The following is a 23,582-nucleotide window of genomic DNA, read 5'->3' as shown; positions in this document are numbered from 1 at the left end:
AAATGCATGTCTTCCATCTTACTAATTTTGCTTCCATAACAAGGTCTTTCATAATACATAAGATTACAAAAGTATTGTTAATGCTCAGCTTTACCAATTTGAATAAGCATCAACTTTATTAAGTAATCACAACACTTGAACATACATACCCTAATAAATCAAATGAGCAATTGCTTCTCTTCTCTACACGTAAAAGGAAGTTTTGTTGATGGATTCCACATTATCTCTTGTAAACTGCTAAGCTTATTTATGGGGGTTTCAATATTCACCGAGTCAAGGAATCTTCATAATAATCAAGGGTACTGCTTCATCACTTCCATACTTACCTAAATTTGTCTAAAGCTGAATACATGTGACGAGGATGATGAGTGCAGGCATATATGTTCATGTCATTCTGAGGTAATAAATCAACATCATGAAATATAAAGCAGTCAATTGTTGCTAATTTGAGAGATTCCACAAAGCCAATGTTGAACAGTTTTGCTCGATTGAAGGTTGTAGCATTAGACTGTTCAACAACTATGATCCTGTAAAAAAAAAGAAATATCAGGATGAAAATAATTCAGCTTACAGTAGTGAAGTTACTGTTATAATTATAATTACACGAGTTTGAGACTCAAATCAGAGTCATTTATATGGTTACTCCTAGTCTCGTTTTCTTTACAACCAGACAATAAAAGAATAAGGGCTTTGACTGCATCACACTAGGGTTGCTAAGCACCCTGTGAGAGTGAGCCGTTAGGTTGTAACTGAGAAACAAGTTGAATGCAACTAATTTTATTTCAACAGATAGAAAGTTTATATTGTATACAACCAGCTCAGGACAAGAATTTCACAAAAATTCAAATAAAATAATTCATGAAAAGCCAGGCTTCAACAGATTCTGTTAACAGACATGCGTAGCTCTTTAACATAGCATTATTATTTTGGGGGAGCAAAAAACTAGTCTAAACTGAAGTTAACCAGGGTTTAACTACCCACAGCTAGTTAGCGGGGGTCGTCGCACGGGGTGTGTTTACGCACCGCTCTCGCCAGCGCTGGTGACTAACCGTCACTTTTTATTTAATTTACTCAGGACTTAGGGGGTTGGTGCTGATGGGCCAATGTGATTAAAGAGCTACAGGTTTGTATGCTAGGGAAAATACAAATTACTCCCAAATTTGTCATTTGTCCCGAAGCAAGATACAAACCTTCCGCTCTTTAACATAGCACACTCACCTTTAGGTGGATAGAAGTCCTGTCCAACTGGCTGGAGACTGTCCCGGGATGGCCTCTAGTTCTGTACGACTCTTGAGGGATCCTCGCACCACGTTATCCTCTTTGGATAACAGCCTGGGCAATTAAATGCTAGAAGGACCAAAAAGGTTTTATTAGTGTATAAAGGTTACAAGGAATCATTTCAATATCATATACCAACCGCTTTCCCCGTTAGAAAGTCGGGATCGTAAACCCCCTACTGAGTAGATGGGCAACCAATAAATCGTGATACTCACCCGCAGAAAATCCAGGTCAGCTGTGAGGAGTCCCTCGAATGCTGAGCCCCAAGAGAGGGGAGGATGAAAGTAGGAAGTAGCCAGTCACTCTCACATTCATCCTAAGACTTACCATGCGGGTAACCTCCGCCCTCGATCTTCTGCTACTTGTCCCCTAAGGGAGCCGAGGTGTTAGATCCATTGTGAGCCGACACCATAGGACCAATTGAGAAAGTGTCTAGGCTCCTGTGGGTTACATCCTGCAGGTAATGGACAGTGAACGTAGTTTGACATTTCCGCCAGCCTGCGAGCAGCACCTGCTGTACCGAGAGGTTTTTCTTGAATGCCAGGGAGGTGCTACCCACTCTGACATCGTGTGCACGAGGGCGTCTTATTTGATTGAGTGACATCCCGAGCCGTGGCCCTTTCAATCACCCGCCTGATCCAAGAGGAGACAGAGTTCTTTGCAACTCTACTCTTAGTTCTACCCGTGCTCACGAAGAGCCTATTGATCTGAGGTCTGGCGCCTCTCGTTCTCTTAAGATACAACCTTAGTGCTCTTACGGGGCAGAGTAACAATTGATCAGGATCGTCTGTTACCAACCGAAGACTCTCAATCGGGAAGGAGCAGAACCTAGGATGGATCAGCTACTGCCGAATTTTGAGTCTTGGCTACAAACTCCGTAACAAAATTGAGTGACCTGCCTCCATCCCCTTGAATGGGCGATGTCGTAAGAAAAGCTGTGAAGCTCGCTGACTCTACTTGCAGAGGCCAGAGCTAACAGGGAAGCCACCTTAAGAGTCAAGTCCTTGTTAAAGGCTTGTGTCAGTGGTTCATAAGGGGCTCCTTTCAGGGAACGTAGGACTTTGACAACGTTCTACGGAGGTGGTCTGACTTCCGACTGAGGGCAAGATTACTCAAAATTTCGAAGTAGGAGGAAATTCTCACTTAATTCAGTTCAAAGACTAGGCTTAAGGCTGAGCGAAAGCCTTTCACTGCTGCAACCAAATAGTTTTTCCTCCCTGTGATATAGTAAAAATTCTGCTATAGTTGGGATAGAGGCACTGAGAGAATGGATGCCCCTCCCATGACCAACCACAAAAGACTACACTGCAGTTGATGAGTTCTGGAGGTAACCTGACATGTGTTTAGCAACTGGCTTCGAAAAGCCTCTCCTTTCAAGAGTTGCTGGATAACCTCCAGGCGTGAAGACGCAATGATGTCACTGCTCGGTGGAAAATCTTCAAGTGTGGTTGTCTGAGTAGATCGGGAAGTGGTGGCAGTTCCCTTAGTGTCTCTGTGAGCAGATGAAGGTCTGGAAACCACTGCATGCTGCCATAGCGGAGTTATTAGGGTCATTATTAGGTCTTGAGATGCCCTGACCTTGTTCAGTCACTTCGTCTTTCCTTGGAAGGTCAGACTGCACAACACTGAAAGGCAAATCTTCCGGTTGTCCAAGTTGTTTTTCCTCCCATCGGGCAAGCCCGTAAAGAGGATTAACATCCTGAACAACCTCTGGAACAAAGCCAAAGCTTAATCCTGAGACCTGACGGTCTCTGGCCAAGTCACCTAGACGAGTGCTTGTCTTCAACTGCTCTAGTCCTCCCGCAGAAGCAGGTGGAACGTCAGGGAGAACAGAAGAGGACTCAGCGCTTGAGTGCGCCCGAACACCCAAACGCAAGACCTGTAGATTCTCCTTTGACGGGGAACCCGTCAACCCCAAGGAGGGCTACAGTAGACAAACAGTGTCATTTGAGAGAGACTCTACCGTGGAGGGCTTCCTCACTGCCTCTCTAGGGGAGACAATGGGAGGAGACCCCGAACGAGGTTGTCCCAGCGTTACCAGGCCGCCACTCGTACTCGACCATTCCCTAGAGGAAGCCGGTTGAGTAGTCAGGATGGGAAAATCGAGATGGAGAAGAAAGAAGTCAGGACTTCTTCCACCTACCAAACCTCACCAACTCGGAGGATGACCACTCCCAACACATTACAGGAGATTCCTTCGAACACGAGTGACCTCGGCATGAAGGACAAAGACCGTGAGGATCCGTCTCCTCCAAGGACATGAAGGTGCCGCAACGGTGCCCTTCACGGCCTGGACAAAGTCGCATAGTTGTATCTCACAGGCAGGCACACTTGAAAAAGAAAGAGAAAAGAAATTAGTTCCAGCCAGTTTAGGTTAACGGGAGAGCGAGACACGCCTACACTCTACAGAGCCGAAATATAAAGTGACAGTTAGTCATTAGAGCTGTGATGAGAGCGGTGGGTAAACATAACCCCGCAATCCCCGCTAACTAGTAGTGTGTAGTTAAACCCTGGTTAACTTCAGTTTCGACTAGTTTTCAGCGCCGCCGAAAAAACAATGCTATGTTAAAGAGCGGAAGGTTTGTATCTTGCGTCAGGACAAATATAGATTATCAAGATGGAGATATCTCGATGGGGCATACAGTATTATAAGAAGGGAAGATGAATTAGTTCAGGATGTACCTGAATGGAAGCTGCTGGGCAGGAGAGGAAGTAGTAGACCAAGAGAAACATAGCTGATGACAATGCGAAGGGAGGTTGGATCTGAGAATTGTGTTGAGATCAGAGAGATGGCACAGTATAGAGACATCTGGTCTTGTGCATCCAGTGAGTCCCAAAGGACTAAGTAAGTGAGAGCAAAATTCTGGTCATCTTACCTCTTGGTTCCTTAAAAGTAGCAACATGTACCCCCAATTAAGGGGTTTCCTTCACTTCTCTTTTTTCATTCTACTTCTGACTTAAATCTGAATAGGCTTTTTCTGATAATATGATCATTACCATAACAGTTATTAGGCTCATCACAAGATTTTAGAGCTGAAGCTCCATTCTTGATTGCAAAGCAGTTAAACGTTTTACTATCTGTCAAGTTAAACCAATTTACTTGTCCAAATAATTTTTTGGAAAAAAAATGTTATTTTTATTAATAAAATAAATTTTTGAATATACTTACCCGGTGATTATATAAGCTGCAGCTCTGCTGCCCGACAGAAAAACTCTACGTTCAAAATACGCCAGCGATCGCTATGCAGGAGGGGGTGTACATCAACAGCGCCATCTGTCGAGCAGGTACTTAGTACTCCATGTAAACAAAGAACCAATTTTCTCCTCGGTCCACTGGGTCTCTATTGGGGAGGAAGGGAGGGTCCTTTAATATATAATCACCGGGTAAGTATATTCAAAAATTTATTTTATTAATAAAAATAACATTTTTCAATATTAAACTTAGCCGGTGATTATATAAGCTGATTCACACCCAGGGGGGTGGGTAGAGACCAGCATTACTTGTTTACATTATTATGAGCTAAGTATTTTGTATTTCATTTTAGCAGTTATTCAAAATAACAAACATAAAATAAATAAGTACCTGGTAAGGAAGTCGACTTGAACAATTACTCTGCCTTTTTAAGTACGTCTTCCTTACTGAGCCTCGCGATCCTCTTAGGATGCTGAGCGACTCCTAGGAGCTGAAGTATCAAGGGTTGCAACCCATACTAAAGGACCTCATCAAAACCTCTAATCTAGGCGCTTCTCAAGAAAAGAATTTGACCACCCGCCAAATCAACCAGGATGCGAAAGGCTTCTTAGCCTTCCGGACAACCCAAAAAACAACAATAAAAAACATTTCAAGAGAAAGATTAAAAAGGTTATGGAATTAGGGGAATGTAGTGGTTGAGCCCTCCCCCACTACTGCACTCGCTGCTACGAATGGTCCCAGGGTGTAGCAGTTCTCGTAAAGAGACTGGACATCTTTAAGATAAAAAGACGCGAACACTGACTTGCTTCTCCAATAGGTTGCGTCCATTATACTCTGCAGAGATCTATTTTGTTTAAAGGCCACTGAAGTTGCGACAGCTCTAACTTCATGTGTCCTTACCTTCAGCAAAGCATGGTCTTTCTCATTCAGATGGGAATGAGCTTCTCGTATCAAAAGTCTGATATAATAGGAAACTGCATTCTTTGACATAGGTAAAGAAGGTTTCTTAATAGCACACCATAAAGCTTCTGACTGTCCTCGTAAAGGTTTAGTTCGTCTTAAATAGAACTTAAGAGCTCTAACAGGGCATAAGACTCTTTCTAGTTCATTTCCAACCAAATTAGAAAGGCTTGGAATATCGAACGATTTCGGCCAAGGACGAGAAGGTAGTTCGTTTTTGGCTAGAAAACCAAGCTGTAAAGAACATGTAGCCGTTTCAGATGAAAATCCGATGTTCCTGCTGAAGGCGTGTATCTCACTGACTCTTTTAGCTGTTGCTAAGCAGACGAGGAAAAGAGTCTTTAAAGTGAGATCTTTAAAGGAGGCTGATTGTAGTGGCTCGAACCTTTCTGACATAAGGAATCTTAGTACCACGTCTAAATTCCAACCTGGTGTGGCCAAACGACGCTCCTTCGAGGTCTCAAAAGACTTAAGGAGGTCCTGTAGATCTTTGTTGTTAGAAAGATCTAAGCCTCTGTGACGGAAGACTGCTGCCAACATGCTTCTGTAACCTTTGATCGTGGGAGCTGAAAGAGATCTTTCCTTCCTCAGGTATAATAGGAAGTCAGCTATTTGGGTTACAGAGGTACTGGTTGAGGATACTGATACCGACTTGCACCAGCTTCGGAAGACTTCCCACTTCGACTGGTAGACTCTAAGAGTGGATGTCCTCCTTGCTCTAGCAATCGCCCTGGCTGCCTCCTTCGAAAAGCCTCTAGCTCTCGAGAGTCTTTCGATAGTCTGAAGGCAGTCAGACGAAGAGCGTGGAGGCTTGGGTGTACCTTCTTTACGTGTGGCTGACGTAGAAGGTCCACTCTTAGAGGAAGAGTTCTGGGAACGTCCACCAGCCATTGAAGTACCTCGGTGAACCATTCTCTCGCGGGCCAGAGGGGAGCAACTAACGTCAACCTTGTCCCTTCGTGAGAGGCGAACTTCTGCAGTACCTTGTTGACAATCTTGAACGGGGGGAATGCATAAAGGTCTAGATGGGACCAATCCAGTAGAAAAGCATCTATATGAACTGCTGCTGGGTCCGGGATTGGCGAGCAATAAATTGGGAGCCTCTTGGTCATCGAGGTTGCAAAGAGATCTATGGTAGGTTGGCCCCATGTGGCCCATAGTCTCTTGCACACATTCTTGTGTAGGTTCCATTCTGTTGGGATGATTTGACCCTTCCGACTGAGGCAGTCCGCCATGACATTCATGTTGCCTTGAATGAACCTCGTTACTAGAGACAGGTTTAGATCTCTTGACCAGGTGAGGAGGTCCCTTGCGATCTCGTACAACGTCATAGAATGGGTCACTCCTTGCTTGGAGATGTACGCCAAGGCCGTGGTGTTGTCTGAGTTCACCTCCACCACCTTGCCTAGAAGGAGGGACTTGAAGCTTTTCAAGGCCAGATGAACTGCCAGTAGCTCCTTGCAGTTGATATGTAACGTTCTTTGATTCGAGTTCCAAGTTCCCGAGCATTCCCGACCGTCTAATGTCGCACCCCAGCCCGTGTCCGATGCGTCCGAGAAGAGAACGTGGTTGGGGGTCTGAACAGCCAGTGGCAGACCCTCTCTGAGGTAGATATTGTCCTTCCACCAAGTCAGTGATGACTTCATCTTCTCGGAAATGGGGATCGAGACCGCTTCTAGCGTCTTGTCCTTTCTCCAGTGAACAGCTAGGTGAAATTGAAGGGGACGGAGGTGCAGTCTCCCTAACGCAATGAACTGGTCCAGGGATGAAAGCGTCCCTATCAGACTCATCCACTGTCTGACTGAACATCGGTCCTTCTTTAGCATGTTCTGGATGCATCCTTGGGCTTGACTTGTTCTGGGGGCCGACGGAAAAGCCCGAAAAGCTTGACTGTGAATCTCCATCCCTAAGTACACTATAGTTTGGGATGGGACCAGTTGGGACTTTTCCATATTGACCAGGAGACCCAATTCCTTGGTCAGATCTAGAGTCCACTTTAGATTCTCCAGACAGCGACGACTGGAAGAAGCTCTTAGAAGCCAGTCGTCCAAATAGAGGGAGGCTCTGATGTCCGCTAAATGCAGGAATTTGGCAATATTCCTCATCAGTTTCGTAAAGACAAGAGGCGCCGTGCTTAGGCCAAAGCACAGGGCTTGAAATTGGTAGACAACCTTCCCGTAAACGAACCTTAGAAAAGGTTGGGAATCTGGGTGGATGGGGACGTGAAAGTAAGCGTCCTTTAGGTCTAAAGAGACCATCCAGTCTTCCTTCCTGACCGCTGCTAGAACAGACTTTGTCGTCTCCATGGCGAACGTCTGCTTTGTGACAAAGACATTCAGAGCACTGACGTCTAGCACCGGTCTCCACCCTCCTGTCTTCTTTACCACTAAGAAGAGACGGTTGTAGAAGCCCGGGGATTGATGGTCCCGGACTTTGACTACCGCTCCCTTTTCTAGTAAGAGAGACACCTCTTGCTTCAAAGCTAGTCTCTTGTCCTCCTCTCTGTACCTGGGAGAGAGGTCGATGGGAGACGTTGCTAGAGGGGGCTTGCGCACAAACGGGATCTTGTACCCCTCTCTGAGCAACTTCACAGATTGTGCATCTGCGCCCCTGTTCTCCCAGGACTGCCAGTAGTTCTTGAGTCTGGCTCCCACTGCTGTCTGAAGAAGGTGGCAGTCAGACTCTGCCTTTAAAGGACTTGGTACCTTTCTTCTTAATCCCACGTCTCCCTTCGGCACGAGCACCTCCTCTGCTGGAGGCTCTGCCACGAAAGGGCGGAATAAATCTGGACGCTGGAGTGTCCATCCTGGGTCTAGACACGGTAGGCAAAGGGGTGGCTTTGCGGGCAGATGACGCAACCAGGTCATGCGTGTCTTTTTGAATCAAGGAGGCAGCAATCTCCTTTATCAACTCCTCTGGGAAAAGGCACTTTGAGAGAGGAGCAAACATAAGTTCCGATCTCTGACATTGTTACTCCAGCTGACAAGAAGGAGCAAAGGTTCTCCCGTTTCTTGAGGACCCCGGAAACGAACGAAGCCGCAAGCTCACTGGAACCGTCCCGTATGGCCTTGTCCATGCAGGACATAATGAGCATGGAAGTTTCCTTGTCAGAAGGGGAGGTCTTCCTGCTCAACGCTCCCAAACACCAATCCAAAAAGTTAAAAACCTCGAAGGCTCTGAACACTCCTTTCATCAGATGGTCTAAGTCTGAAGGAGTCCAACAAATCTTGGAGCGTCTCATGGCTAGCCTGCGGGGAGAGTCTACTAGACTTGAGAAGTCGCCCTGGGCAGAAGCAGGAACTCCCAAGCCGAGAACTTCTCCTGTGGCATACCAGACGCTCGATCTGGAAGCGAGTTTCGCAGGGGGAAACAAGAATGCTGTCTTCCCAAGGTGCTTTTTGGACTGCATCCATTCTCCCAACACTCTTAAAGCTCTCTTAGACGAGCGGGCGAGGACGAGCTTCGTAAAGGCAGGCGCGGATGACTGCGTGCCTAAAGCGAACTCAGATGGAGGAGAGCATGGGGCTGCAGAAACAAACTGATCAGGATACATCTCCTTGAACAGTGCAAGAACTTTCCTAAAGTCCAAGGAGGGAGGCGTGGTCTTGGGTTCGTCGATGTCCGTATACGGGTCGTCAAAGTGTGCAGCGTCGTCATCATCAGAGAGTCCATCGTCTGAATACTGAGGAGGAAGCGGCAAAGGAGTAGGAATTGGCTGGTCAGCTGAGTCCGGCAGCACGGGTGCATGCGTGACTGTACTGGACGCAACGTCATGGAACTGTTGGCCAGTCTGTGAGCTGGCAACAACCATAGCAGCGCGGGGGCGCAAAGCGTCTACTCCTGACTGTCTAGTCTGCTGTGGGCGAGTAGTGGTAACCACACTGGGTTGCGGAGGTTGACGCACCGCGTCAAAACAAAACAACTTAGGTTGTTGTTGTAACTCGCGAACGTCAACGGAGGGTTCCGTGCGTCGCTGAACGTCAACATGCGGCTGGCAGGGTACACTGCGCATGGGTGGTGGGACTCTCACAGCTGGAGTGCGGGAGAAGGTAGCCTCAGCGTCCACTGGACGCACAACCGTGGGTGGTTGTGGGCTAACGGGTGGTGCAGCGTCAACCTTCTCCGCACGAAAGTCCTGCATTAATGACGTTAACTGCGTCTGCATGGTCTGCAGCAAAGACCACTTAGGGTCTACAGTAGCAGGTGCGGCAACAGACGGTGTTAATGCCTGATGCGTTACCGCTTTGCCTCTCTTAGGAGGTGTGCAGTCATCGGAAGACTGCAGCGAGTCCGAACTGACCCAGTGGCTACAACTGGGCCGTTGGACTTGCGCGGAAGGGACCGACTTGCGTTTAAGAGGCCGTGAGACCTTGGTCCATTGTTTCTTTCGAGAAACATCTCCCGCAGACGAGGAATAAATGGGCTCTCTCATCTTCTTGTGGGTGGGGCGATCTTGGTAAGATACGTCCGAAACCACGGAGGGAACGTCTGTCCGCTGATTAAAGCCTGTCGAACCCTTTGGTCGTACGACATTGCTTCTCCCCTGGGCTTGGGAGCTTGCAAGAGGTCCCGGACTGGGAGGACGACAGGCACGAACAGACGAACCCTCAAGCGCAACACTAACACTTTCCACAACACTACCACTCACTTTGTCACTACCCACTGCACTCTTACACTTCAACTCCTTGACGTCTGCCATGAGTTGGTTACGGTCACTCGCCAATGACTCGACTCTCTCACCCAGAGCCTGGATGGCACGCATCATATCTGCCATCGAAGGTTGTTGAGTGCTAGAAGGGGGATCAGGAGTAACCACTACAGGGGAAGGAATAGGTTGTGGGGCATGAGGAGAGGAAATATCAACGGAGCGAGATGAACTTCTCCTGACTCTATCTCTCTCTAGCCTACGTGAATATTTCAGGAATTCGAGAAAATCGAATTCCGAAAGCCCAACGCATTCCTCACATCGATCTTCCAATTGACAGGTTTTATCCCGACAATTGGAACAAACGGTGTGTGGATCGATAGAGGCCTTCGGAAGACGCCTTGAACAGTCCCTAGCACTACACTTTCTGTATTTAGGGACTTGAGAAGGGTCAGCCATCTTGAATTAGTCAAAGGGGAATTCAAAATCTATCCAAAGTCGTCAACAAATAATCCAAAATCAATAAAAGAATGCAAGGATGTATTGAAGATAACCTCTGCAAAGCGAAAGCTAATAACTAGAAATGTGTACTTCACCAAAATCTGTGAAAACCAATCCAGTAAGCAACAGCGAATTTAGTAGGTCTTGCCGGTGGCACAACAGAGAGAAAATTGGTTCTTTGTTTACATGGAGTACTAAGTACCTGCTCGACAGATGGCGCTGTTGATGTACACCCCCTCCTGCATAGCGATCGCTGGCGTATTTTGAACGTAGAGTTTTTCTGTCGGGCAGCAGAGCTGCAGCTTATATAATCACCGGCTAAGTTTAATATTGAAAAAAAGTATTTGACTTTTCATAATAAAAACTGATCAACAATTTTATTTTACTTTCTCCTTAATTGCCCTGGACCTTCATGATCTTAACCTTAAACAGATGATGACCACTGGTTTGGGTAAAAGTGATGAGATATTTAAAATTCAAGAGATGTTTTCCAGAACTAACTCAATCAAAAACTAATATCACACTAAACAAAAACTACGAAACAATCCTTCTCAACGTTGGGAGGAAATATATATTAACTACACATGAATTTACCATTCAATTTCATTAGATGAGAAACTTGATATCAATACTTTTCTAATTCTGATGAATTTTCTTTTTCATATTTCTATAGTACCACTTTTATTCACAGGCAGGAAGTTAAAAAAAGGGTTATATAGTCATTGCATTTCTGTACGAGAGCATTACTTTTTAGGCTTAATTAAAAGAAACAGCCTACGGAAACACTTACATTAGTGATTTGGTTGACAAAGTCCACAAAGGTATATACAATTGATAGGTATTATCATCCTTCTTCCATGTAATATCATACATCAACTTCCGGGTATGTAGTGGCAATGTCTTCTGGGACATGTTTCATCGTTGGAGAATCTCCTGCCTTAAAGGTTTCTCCACCAGAGATCACAACAGTGGTGTCTAAAGCATCACTAGTCAGAAACCACCTATCTTCAGCCAAACCCCCCCCCCCCCTTCAAGTTCCGTTAGAAGGTTGTAGGTTGGCAAGGGCACCAGCCACCCGTAGAGATACTACCGCTAGAGAGTTACTGGTTCCTTTAGACATTACTACATTGGATCCTTCTCTGCTTACAGTTCATTTTCCCTTTGCCTACCCATACACCTAATAGTCTGGTCTATTCTTTACATATTCTCCTTTGTCCTTATACATCTGACAACACTCAGATTACCAAACTATTCTTCTTCACTCAAGGGGTTAGCTACTGCACTGTAGTTGTTCAGTGGCTACTTTTCTCTTGGTAATGGTTGAAGGGACTCTTTAGCTATGGTAAGCAGCTCTTCTAGAAAAAGGAAACTCCAAAATCAAACTATTGTTCTAGTCTTGGGTAGTGCCATGGCTTTTCACTATCTCGGGGTAGAGTTCTCTTGCTTGAGGATACACTCTGCCACACTATCATCTTTTCCTCTTGTTTATTAAAGTTTCTATAGTTTATATACGAGATTCATTTTATTGTTAGTCTTTTATTTAATTATTTCCTTTCCTCACTGGGCTATTTTCCCTGTTGGAGCCCTTGGCCTTATAGCATCTTGCTTTTCCAACTTGGCTTGTAGCTTAGGAAATAATAATTATAATAATAAATAATAGTAAAAAATAATACTAATAATAATAATAATAAACTATTGCTTGGGTTGGGAGGGGGCTTACCTACTATTGATCTCTAGCATACAGTATCAGGCAATGGAATGATGAACTGCCATTGGCCACCGAAGAACAACTTTTGAACATTTTAGGAAAGAGGAATTATTCTTTCTGGCTATCCAGATGACAATAACAAAATTTCAACGCAATGCTGAATCCTCTAAAAAATATCAACTGACAAACTCGTTAGTGTTACACGTATTTCCCAAGTAATCCATGATTTTTATAGAGCTTTGATGGCTCAGAGGAATAGATACCTTAACCATGGCTTATGCTGCTGGTTCCAGTCTCAAAGGCATATAAAAAATGTAATAGTGTAGTATAACTTTAATTATTTTGGTTAGCTTCATGCAATGATCTAACAATACATCCCACACACAAACTGTAAAGTAAATATGAATCTAACCTGTAGTCCAGCTGCTGCCTTATCAGGTATGGATGCATGTAGGTTAAAAATTGCTGTAGTTGGTGACTTCTGGTGCGGTATGGCACTATAATGGCAACCTATAATAAAAACAATTACAGTATTGAACAAACACTAACCTCAAATAATGACACTAGTGATCTTTGACAATGTGACAAATTCAAGGAGAAATATAAACCTTAATAGGCAAAATTACACCATTTAATAAACAGTATACAGTACTTACATTCGATTTATATATACAAACTTCTCATGCAAAATAAACACTTTGGTAAAACAATAAAATTATTTGAGTCTGGTCTTTAAATCTATCTAAAAAAAGGTGAGGCTTAAACCTATTCTTATTTTTTGACAACTTTGTCATATAATCACTCCAACAAAGGACCAAGACAACAGTTTGGACCACTAATAGACTTCCTTTGACTTAACATTTACTGAAACAACAACTAGAACTCTCCCTTCCTAGAAAAAATTTCACATTCTTAATCAATATCTTCCATACTTTATCTAATAGTTAAATTCCCTCGAATCTTTGATATCAATTTATACTCTGGTTTCTTTTTCCTATAAAAAATTAACTTAATAAAAAAAGGCCACAATTTAGGGCTACATAAATAGATAGTTGGAGTAAACGAGGAAAACCACAATGATGGAGAAAAACTAGAGAAAACAAAAAATATATGAGAAGGCAAGAAATTATTACATATCTAAGCTTTATATGAGATGAAAAAAGTTGGTCTGACTGTATTGGTGAAGTATCAGATTGTTGGCCCTTTTTACTTGTGATAGACTTAAAATATAATGGTCTATATTTCTTATAAAGACTATAAAGTAATTCTGTATTATAAAACCCTGACAGGTTTAAACTTCCAACCAATAATACAATCAACAAATAAAAAAAAAATTTATATATATTTTTTTAACCTTCAAGGGTAGTTGATTTACTTATAACACAAATTATTGCTTGCATGATATAATAATTTACTTGCACTTACCTGATAACGCGATATGCAATCTTGTGGCTTCCATGATCCACCTGGTTTTATTTCATAATCATTGACAAGTTCTTCTTCAGCTATTGTATCAAATTCATCATCAATAAGGCGGACTGTATCCTCAATGTAAGGTGAAACAGGTGGACACCAACGCATGCCTTTTCCTGCATCACCAACTAGGCCTACTAACTCTTGAATTATGTCACCACGGGCAATATAAGGATAAGTTACATCAGTGTATTTTCCAAGAATCAAAGGAACAAACCACAGTATCATGAATGCAGTCAAAGAAACTAGAAATACTTTAAATACATTTACAGGAACACTTTCTACAGGTGCAGCCATTTTCTTCCACACTATAAAGTAATAAACACTTTATGACAAATTTTATCATCTGAAAATCACCAGCCACATCAGTTTAACTTCTATCTAAACCTTGTAGCTGCTTGAGAAGCTCATAGACATATCTAATATCTCCCTTGATTTTGGCAGACTTCTTTGTAGAGGTTGACACTTTCTCATTCAAAATCTTCAGTCTTTTTTCAATAAACACAAGTGCCTCCTGTAAGGTCAGCTCAACATGAATTCCAAGGCCTACATTCACATAAATGCGGGATACATCTGGTCTGTTGGTAAAATATGAACCATATTATAAGCATGAAATTAAAAAAATATATCTTTTGATATAAATATGACAAATTCGAAGATAATTTGTATTTTTCCTAACCATACAAACCTTAGCTATTTACATTGGGTTTACCTTTTAGCGTAGCTGAGATGGCGAGCCATTAGAATTTAACGAGGGTATATTACCCCCGCGCTAGTTAGCAGGGGGGTAGGGGAGTGGTAGCTAGCTACCCCTCCCCCCCTCACACACCGGTGAATTGCTTTACTTTCACTTAGAGGTAGGATTTGTCTTGGGGGACAGGGCTGGCGGGCAAATATATGTAAATAGCTAAGGTTTGTATGGTTAGGAAAAATACAAGTTATCTTCGAATTTGTCATTTGTTCCGTAACCAAAATACAAACCACGCTATTTACATTGGGTAACTTACCCCTTAGGAAGGGTGGAAAGTCCCCAGCCATACTGGCTTTGGCTTTACCCGGGGACTCAGAATCCGAGTGAGTCGCACTCGAGAAAAGGAGTCCCTGCACCTCACAAGTTCCTTGCTCCGCAAGGAACCGTGTGGCCTACATAAGCTTGTGTGTGAAGGAAGAAGTGTGACCCGTCCTAGGCAGTTGACCTGGAGTTCCAGAAGGAACTCTGGGTTAGGACGTTCCCAATACCACCTCGTCAGGGTATGGGGGACGCGACAGTATTGACTCAATACTTGGAACACAAGGAAGCATGGTTTACCTGCAGAGGTTTGAGGTCAGCTATGCAGAGACCAGGATGCTGCTTCCCAGTAGAGGGGATGATGAAGAAAGAAGTAAGGGCCAGACATACTTCTCTCATTCATGCAGACTAAAACCTGATAACAATGCCCTCAACCTTCTGCTACCTGTCCAAAAAGGAGCCTGAGGTTAGACCAGCTGTTGTGTAGCCACCACAGAGCGATAGAAACGTATCGATACTCCTGTGGGTCACGTCCTGCAGGAAGCGGGCTGCGAAGGTCATTAGACGCTTCCAGACTCCAGCTTGTAGCACCTGCGTCACAGAGTAGTATTACTCGAAGGCGAGGGATGTTGAGATGTATCCGACATCGTGCTGTAGGGCGACGTGACGGGGGAGGGTCTGGATTCAGGTCGAAATGAATGTCCTTGAGTCCGAGCTGAAGAGGTATACTGGTGACTCTCCCCCGTGTCCTTCTTGTGCTCCCAACCCGGCTGCACGTGAGGACAAACTGCAGCTGTTCCCAAAGATAACCCCTCGATTCCTTTACTGGCAAGAAGGAGAACGTTTTGGGTCACCTGATACAGAATGGTGACTCGAAATCTTGAAGGAATTGGACCGAAGGGGCGGGACCCCAAGATTCTGAGTCTAGCCCACAACTCAGGAGCGAACCTGAATGTTGCCTTCCCCCATTCCTTAGAAAGGGCGGAGTCGTACGAGACCAAGAAGATTGCTGACACACTGGCCGCGGCCAGAGTGAGCAGGAGACTCAAGACGTAATACGATTAGAGGCCTGACGTAAAGGGTTTTGAGAAGATCTCTTAAGGGACTAAAAAGTCCGAACCATGCTCCATGTTGGAGGTCTCACTCCGACTAGGGCAGGGACGTACGCAGCTTCGCATGAGCGAGGAAAGGTCCAGCGGGAAGGAAAAAGTTATTCCTTCAGCCTGAAGGTCAGGGAAAGGCTGAGCGACAGGCTTCATTGCCGAGAGCGGAAAGGAGTTTCCTCCCTCCGACAAGCAATAAGTTCGTTATTGCTGGAGAAGAGGCCTCAAGGGAAAAGGTATATCTCCCACGACACCAACCACAGAAGACTCTCCACTTCGCCTGGTAGACCCCTGCGGATGACTATCGCAGATGACGCGACCTCCGCCCCGCGTCTGTAGCGAGTTGTCTGTTCTTGAGGAGGAGGCGTAGTGTCTCCAGGCATGAAGCCGAAGCGACGCCCTGGCTCGTGAAAGATGTTGCAGTGTGGTTGTTTGAGTAGCCTGTGCCGTGGGAGAAGCTCTCCCAGGAGTTCCGTCAGGGGAAGCAGAGGGTCCGGAAACCGTTCTGCGAATAGTCCCAGTGGAGCTCTCAGGGCCATTGAAAGGTTGACAGACAACCTGGTCTTGTTGAGACCCATTCTCAACAGACAACAAAGGAGGGAAGACGCAGGCGTCGATGTTGTCCCACCATCACCGGAATGCATCTTGCCAAAGAGTCATGGGGTCTGAGACTGGGGGGGAAGAACAGCGGAAGCTTGAGGTTCCAAGCTGTCGCGATCAGTCCCCCAGGCCAGGACTTGCTGGTTACTAAAGGCCAAAGACCCCCAGGTACACTCTCTCTACGAGGCTCTGCTCAGGTAGTCGGAGAGAACATTCCTCTGCCCGGAATGAGCGAGCCGATGGTGGTATTGAGAGGATCTCAAATCATCTCAGTATCTCTACTGCAAGATGCGATGGTATGAAAATGCGTCCCTTGCTGGTTGGAACACGCCAGTACCTTGAAGTCGTCGCGCAGGAGCTGTAGGATCTGTAGAGGGGCCAGACTACGGACCCTAAGCCTGCCTGAATGATGGAGAGGTATCCTTCCGGTCCTGACCATAGGCCTGAACCGAAACATGCCCCCCCCCCCCCCCCTTTTATTTGACGAGTTCAAGAACAGCATTAAAAATGTGGGGAAAGGACGAGAATATCCACTCCCATCAAGAGGTTCCATAGGTCAACACCAATTGCAGGTCTAATCGTTCCGCTGGTCCCATAGGGGCCAGAAAGTCCGGTTAATCGTTGCTTTGAAACCACCGGAACTTGGGCCGCCCCACAGGGAACTTATCCTGAGGCAACCGTTCGGAACTTTAGACGTGTCAATGAGAAAAAGAGACCTAGGAAACGTTCCAAAGTAGGGCTGAAAGCTCTGCTTGACTGAGAACAGGTACTGCGACTCTCCTCAGCCTTGCCACAATCAACTGAAGGGAAGGGTCGGAGGAGGCGGCAACAGAATCTGGCGTCCCCAGGCGGTAACCCATCCAAGTACCGACCAGACCCAACGTTGATTAACCTCGCTGGACGGACGAGAAGCGGGGTTTCCAACGTGGTAAGGCCGTTGACTTAATATAATGGCTAGATACTCCAGATGTTGAGGCAGAAGAAGAGAAGGCTCCTAGCAAATTACCATGAACCCCCACTCATGGTAAGGATCCGGAAGCTTGTCCCGGCGTTGAAGAAGGTCGAACCCGATCCTAACGGAGTTGACCAGACCTCCAAAAGGCGAAGGAGGCGGAAGCCTGCTCCTGAGCAGCCATGAAGAAAGCAGGGAGAGTTCTCTGGGGAAAAACCTGCGATGCCACGGCGGGATCGCCACACTGCATCTTAAGCAGGAACACCTGTAGTCTAGGCTGAATTCCAAGAGCTTCCTGGAAGATGGATGGAATGGAAACAAAGTACCCGTCCTTCCGATCCAGGGCCTAAGGAGTCCTGTCGCCTCGTTACCAGTCTGATCGATTCTGCTGTTCCACGCTGAACGAAGTTTGTTCGACAAACTTGATCAGAACTGAGAGGTCGACTATGGAATTCCCGTCTCAGATGCTTTCCTACGAGAAAGGATCGACTGAAGAAGCCGGGGGGTGAATTCGTCGACGATCCTATGGAGGACCTTCTCCTAAGGCATGGATCATTCTGCCCAAACGGGCAAAACTCTTGCCGACCCCATGGCATAGAGGTTCAGTGACACTGAATTCGCTGACAGAAACGGCAGGCGCGATATCCTTGGCTGATCACGGAGATCGTGCAGGAATCGGCATCGGGAAGCTGTTATCCGGATGAGTAGCCTTAGGCATCCTCCCAGCATGAGACCTGCAAGGGGGGTTGCCAATCCTAGAGTCCGTGAACTCTGCCGCTCCCTCTAGGATTATGCCCCCCTGGGAGAGCCTCCCGTGCTACCTGTTCCTGACAGGAGGGGACTGCTATTGGACACCTTGTCTTAGTTGTCGTAGCCGGTCCGATAACTTAGGCCGACGAGGCTGAAAGAAAGAGGCGCTGGAGCCCTGCAGGGTCTGGAAGAAAGCGCCTTGGAGGAGTGAAAACGGAAGTCGACTTCCTCCGCACAACCGCTGTCTATGTCTCTGTCCTTGGGCACAAACAAGCTCTTCCCAAGGATGGAAGGGTGTCTGAGATTGTCGATATCCACGGATGAGACACCCGAGAGGAAGCCCTCGGTCATTGCGTCCAGATGGTCCAACATCTAGCTTGCCCGCAAGTTCGAAACTTGGCGATGAAAAGCCAAGGTGCTTGAGCCCGAGAGGAGGAAAATACCCATGATCTTCCTGGAGCTTCCTTGTACAAAACCTTGGGTCGCAACCGAGGAGGGAAAGGACCTGGTAAGCCCCTTTCACGAGATAGAGAAGAGGAATGGGTAAACCAGTCACCCCTTGGCCGAAGGAGAAATCTCGAACGGAAAGCTCCCTGGCAAAACCCCTCCAGGGAATGACGGGGAAGGGCTAACCCAGGTTCTGGAAAGAAAAATGTTGCTCAGACCTCCCTGAAGATTCTTTCTGCTCTTGCAAGTGCCATGCTCTGCGTTTACAGGGTGAGGCCGTGTTCTGGAAATACGCTCCAAAAGACTCGCCAGGCTGGCCATGTTGCGAAACCCTAACGGGAATCGGTCGCAATTGCCTTGGCGCTTGCGCGATGGTAAATCAATGGTTTGCGCGTGGCCGAACGTGGAAGCGCCCGTGCGCGCGCACGCAGGAACGCAAACGAAAGTGCGCGAAGGAGCGCAGAAGGAGGGCCAGCGTGGTAGGAAGGGCGAGAGCTGGTGGTCGGCGAGCAATGACCCGTAAGCGAGCAATGGATAATGCAGGAATCAAGCCGACGTTCGCGCGACGGAGCACCGTCGGTCCGCGCGACGGAGCACCGTCGGTCCGCGCGACGGAGCACCGTCGGTCCGCGCGACGGAGCACCGTCGGTCCGCGCGACGGAGCACCGTCGGTCCGCGCGACGGAGCACCGTCGGTCCGCGCGACGGAGCACCGTCGGTCCGCGCGACGGAGCACCGTCGGTCCGCGCGACGGAGCACCGTCGGTCCGCGCGACGGAGCACCGTCGGTCCGCGCGACGGAGCACCGTCGGTCCGCGCGACGGAGCACCGTCGGTCCGCGCGACGGAGCACCGTCGGTCCGCGCGACGGAGCACCGTCGGTCCGCGCGCGGGCGAATCTTGGAGCGCATGTGAGCGGTCGCGCATGAGCGTAGGAGCGCGGGCACGTGGGCGTGTGGTCGCGCGGGCACGTGGGCGTGTGGACGCGCGGGTACGTGGGCGCGCGGGTGAGCGCAGGCGGTCGGGAGACCGATGGCGCGTAGGCGGGCGATGGCGCGTTCTGGCGAGCGATGGCCCGTAGGCGAGTGACGGCGCGTTGGCAAGCGATGGCGCGTCGGCAAGCGATGGCGCGTCGGCAAGCGATGGCGCGTCGGCAAGCGATGGCGCGTCGGCAAGCGATGGCGCGTTGGCGAGCGGTGGTGCGTTAACAAGACGCTAGCGCGCAGGCGAAGAATCGCGCGGGCGCGTAGGCGATCGCTAACGCGTAAGAGACTAGTGATGGTTAGCGCGCATCGCGCTAACAGAAGGCGCTCAGGTGCATCAGGAAGGTGAGCGCTGAAGCAAGCTGTTAATCAGGCGATCCTAGACGGTCAGAAAAAAACGCTGGCGTCCATAGGTGCGTGGCAGAAATGGCGCGCAGATGTGCGCTGGCAATTGAAGAAAGCTAGCGCACAGAAGGACAAAAGTAAAGGTGAGCGTTGGCGAGCAGGAGGAAGATCTACGGCAAGACTCAGCTACCGGAGATCGTGGTCCCCAGCAGGCGAGCGCTAGATCGCTACTGATGGTGTCCAGGGGAACTGAAACGCGTGCAGATCGATGGCGATCGTTGACGCGTAGGAGATTGCTGACGAGCAGGCGAACGTTGACGCGTCTGTGGTCGCTGGCGAGCTGGTGATCGCTGGTGATCGCTGGCGAGCAGAAGGCAACGCGTGGAAGCCTGTGCGTAGAAGAAGAGTCCTTGTCCAAGACCTGAACGGAAGTTCCAGATCGCGAGGGCGAACGTGGGCGCACAACAGGAACCAACAGGAACAGCAGAGATGATCATCAGGAGAGCGCTGACGAACAGGAGAGCGCTGACGAACAGGAGAGCGCTGACGAACAGGAGAGCGCTGGCGAACAGGGGAGCGCTAGCGATCAGGAAAGCGCTGATGAGCAGGAGAGCGCCTGTGCGCTAACACTGAGCAGGAGAGAACACTGCAGAAGGGCGAGCAGGTGAACCCTGACACGCAAGGGAAGAACCCCCGTGGGAGGCAACCCTTTGCCCCAAAGGGATCGTTGTCCGTCGGGAGACTGATGTCCATCGGAAGACCGTTGTCTGTCCGTCGGGAGACTGATGTCCGTCCGAAGACCGTTGTCCGTCGGGAAGACCGTTGCCCGTCGGAAGACGAGGTCAGACTGCTGTCCATCTGCACCAGGGGCGAAGATCAAGAAGAAGGAGTTGTAGGCTGCATACGGAGATTCAAAAAGGCACCTCTTAGCACCCTTATAGGGAGATGGGAGGCCCTTACGACGTAGCGGACGGTGAGCCTTACGGTGAAGGCGGTCAACAGCAACAATAGCAGAAGAGTCCTCCAAAGAGGAGTCTCTATGAGTGTACTCTCTCGCGAACGAAAGAGAAACACTTCGTAGAAGAGACGGGTCAGCCAGTGACCTAAAAGGAGCAAACCTCCGAAGAGGGGCTCCTGCAGTTGCTCAGCCCCTTGAGCGTAACTGCAGGTGCGACCGCTCAGCACCAAGAGCATAGTCGCACGAAAAAAAAAAAGGCAAGAGAAGAACCTCCCCAAAAGGGGAAAAAAACTCAAGCCTGGACAGGAAAAACTTCCCTCGGAAGGAAAGTTACCCACCCAAGGAGGCGAGCCTCCTGAGTGTTCTAAAATGAACTGGAGAGCTGTCAATCGTCACGGGAGTACTTCCAGGAGAAGGAGACACGCCCCTGACGAAGATCTATAGGGGAGGCAGCAACAGCCGAATCCCCAGGCTTCAACAAGACAGCTCACTCCGTTGTCACATTACAGAAACGAACTAGATCGGTAACTGTGAAAAATAAAACAAAAACCGTTAGTTAACATTCATTCCCCCGGGAAGGCTCCGAAGAGGAATCCCGAGGGAAAGGAACACAAGAATTACACAACAGGCACGTGCCCTCACAACCACTTACACTCACGGAAGGAGAGCTGTAACCAACACAGAATTATAACAATTATAATTATGTAACTATGTAATTATGTAATTTAAAAATGAATGAACACTAAAGAAAGAACGAAAACCCCGAAAGGAATCGTTCTACAAACCTGAAAAATCAACAAATACAATTAGATTCATAAACTAATTGAGACAAAACGTACGGCGTAGCAACCCCCCCACACGGGAAGGAAGCTACAAAGGCGTAATAAAGAAACGTAGTAAAAGGGTGAGAGAGAGAAAGACCGAAGTCAAACTCGATCGCGACCCATGAAATTACACCATGGTGGCCTAACTGCCGAGGGCTCCAAAGAGATATCGTACACTACACACACAAGCACCAACTCTGAAAAGGAAACTTACTGATTTCTACATTATACTCAAATATATACATAAACATGAGAAAATGTTTACTGTACATATATATTGAGTAAAAGAAAAGTAAGTGATTAAGTAAAGACAAAACAAACAATGGCTGCCAAGCGAGGACAAAGACAGAGACGTCTGTCCATGTCCGAGCCAAAAGTGAAAGTGAAGCAATTCACCGGTGTGTGAGGGGGGGAGGGGTAGCTAGCTACCACTCCCCTACCCCCCTGCTAACTAGCGCGGGGGTAATATACCCTCGTTAAATTCTAATGGCTCGCCATTTCAGCTACGCTAAAAGGTAAACCCAATGTAAATAGCGTGGTTTGTATTTCGGTTACGGAACAACTATTAATTCACAATTACTGTACTGTACTTATCCTGTGATCATATTCATTTAAAAATTTTCAAAAGAAGAACCACTACCTGGCTTGGAATACCTCCAGGAACCATCAGCATCTGTGACATCTTCAATTACAATAAAAAATGAGGGTTTGGTAAGTTGGCTCTTTAAGAAAGCCTTTGGGTTTGTGTCAATAAAATATTGCAAATACTTTCTTTTTAACACATCTTCATCAATTTATAATTGCTTATGTAGCTATTGAGATAGAAGGACTTTCTTTTGTTACAAGGCGATGCACTGATGTATGTAACCAGAGTATAAATAGGAAAACAGAACTTCCCACTGAGGGGTTATGGGTCGAATTGGAACCTTGTAAAAAGGTTACAGCTTGTTAGATGGACTTATCAATATAAAATGAAGTCCCATTTAATGAACTGAAGGGTCACTAGTCCCATGATAATTCACTCTAAAACCTATTATTCAGTGAACTGCCACTTACTTTTGAGCCATGAGCTATAAATTTAAAAAGGCAAGCTTCAAGACCTCATAGTAAATAAAATTAGATATGTTTCTTCCATTGCCATCTTCTCTCTCTAGAACCAGCTATTATAATATCCCTAAGTTACGTCACCTAGAAATACCGTGGTAGCTTGACTGATAGTACCTTTGCTGTGGATATCAGATTGATTTAGCCATGGGTTGTGATTACATGACCTGGCTCTTGCATCATTAATTATCAGTAATTACAGTGTCATCCTTTTCTAAATTTGTCATACAGCTAGCCAAGATATCTGGAACTGTGTGTCTTTGGTTAAAAGAACTATGAACAATAGAGTATTGTCTTGAATGCAATACTAATAAGTTATACATAGAGACTGTTGAGCCACATTCGGTTTGTGATCCTTGTAGAAGGTTAAACAATCATTGTTCACAATGTTCTAATCTAGATGAAGATCACTTGACACAGTACCTTGAATTGATTGGTACTAGCCCTAAATATAGAAATGCTAAACATAAGATGACAAGAACTAATTCCAACTGGAGTACAGTAGTGTTTTAATAAGTATTTCTATAGTAACAATGTAAACAATGATTCCGAGTTAAATGTCCAACCTTATAGAGTAAAAGCAAACCTTCATTCCAATATGGATCAGGTTGCATCATGTGTAGATTCTGTATTACAGGTACAGTATTATTATTATTATTATTATTATTATTACTAGCTAAGATATAACCGTAGTTGTAAAGCAAGATGCTACAAGCCCAAGGGCTCCAACAGGAAAAATAGCCCCGTGAGGA

General features: G+C 46.7%; 1 protein-coding gene and 1 pseudogene across 1 annotated transcript in view; both read right to left on the bottom strand.

The window, feature by feature from the left end:
• LOC137652743 (beta-1,4-galactosyltransferase 4-like) overlaps positions 1-23,582 on the bottom strand; it is a 98,567-nt gene that overhangs the window by 45,438 nt on the left and 29,547 nt on the right. The window contains exons 4-7 of the mRNA XM_068386148.1: positions 14,133-14,336; positions 13,711-14,083; positions 12,698-12,795; positions 327-527 (exon numbers count right to left, since the gene is read on the bottom strand). Coding sequence (XP_068242249.1) covers positions 327-527; positions 12,698-12,795; positions 13,711-14,083; positions 14,133-14,336 — 876 coding nt within the window. The remainder of the gene's footprint in view (positions 1-326; positions 528-12,697; positions 12,796-13,710; positions 14,084-14,132; positions 14,337-23,582) is intronic.
• On the bottom strand, positions 17,294-17,412 carry LOC137653866 (5S ribosomal RNA; annotated as a pseudogene).

The sequence above is a fragment of the Palaemon carinicauda genome, chromosome 14 (genome assembly GCF_036898095.1).
Source record: "Palaemon carinicauda isolate YSFRI2023 chromosome 14, ASM3689809v2, whole genome shotgun sequence".
Lineage (NCBI taxonomy): Eukaryota > Metazoa > Arthropoda > Malacostraca > Decapoda > Palaemonidae > Palaemon > Palaemon carinicauda.
The sequence above is the reverse complement of the archived record's forward strand: the minus strand, read 5'-3'. Positions and strand labels throughout refer to the sequence as shown.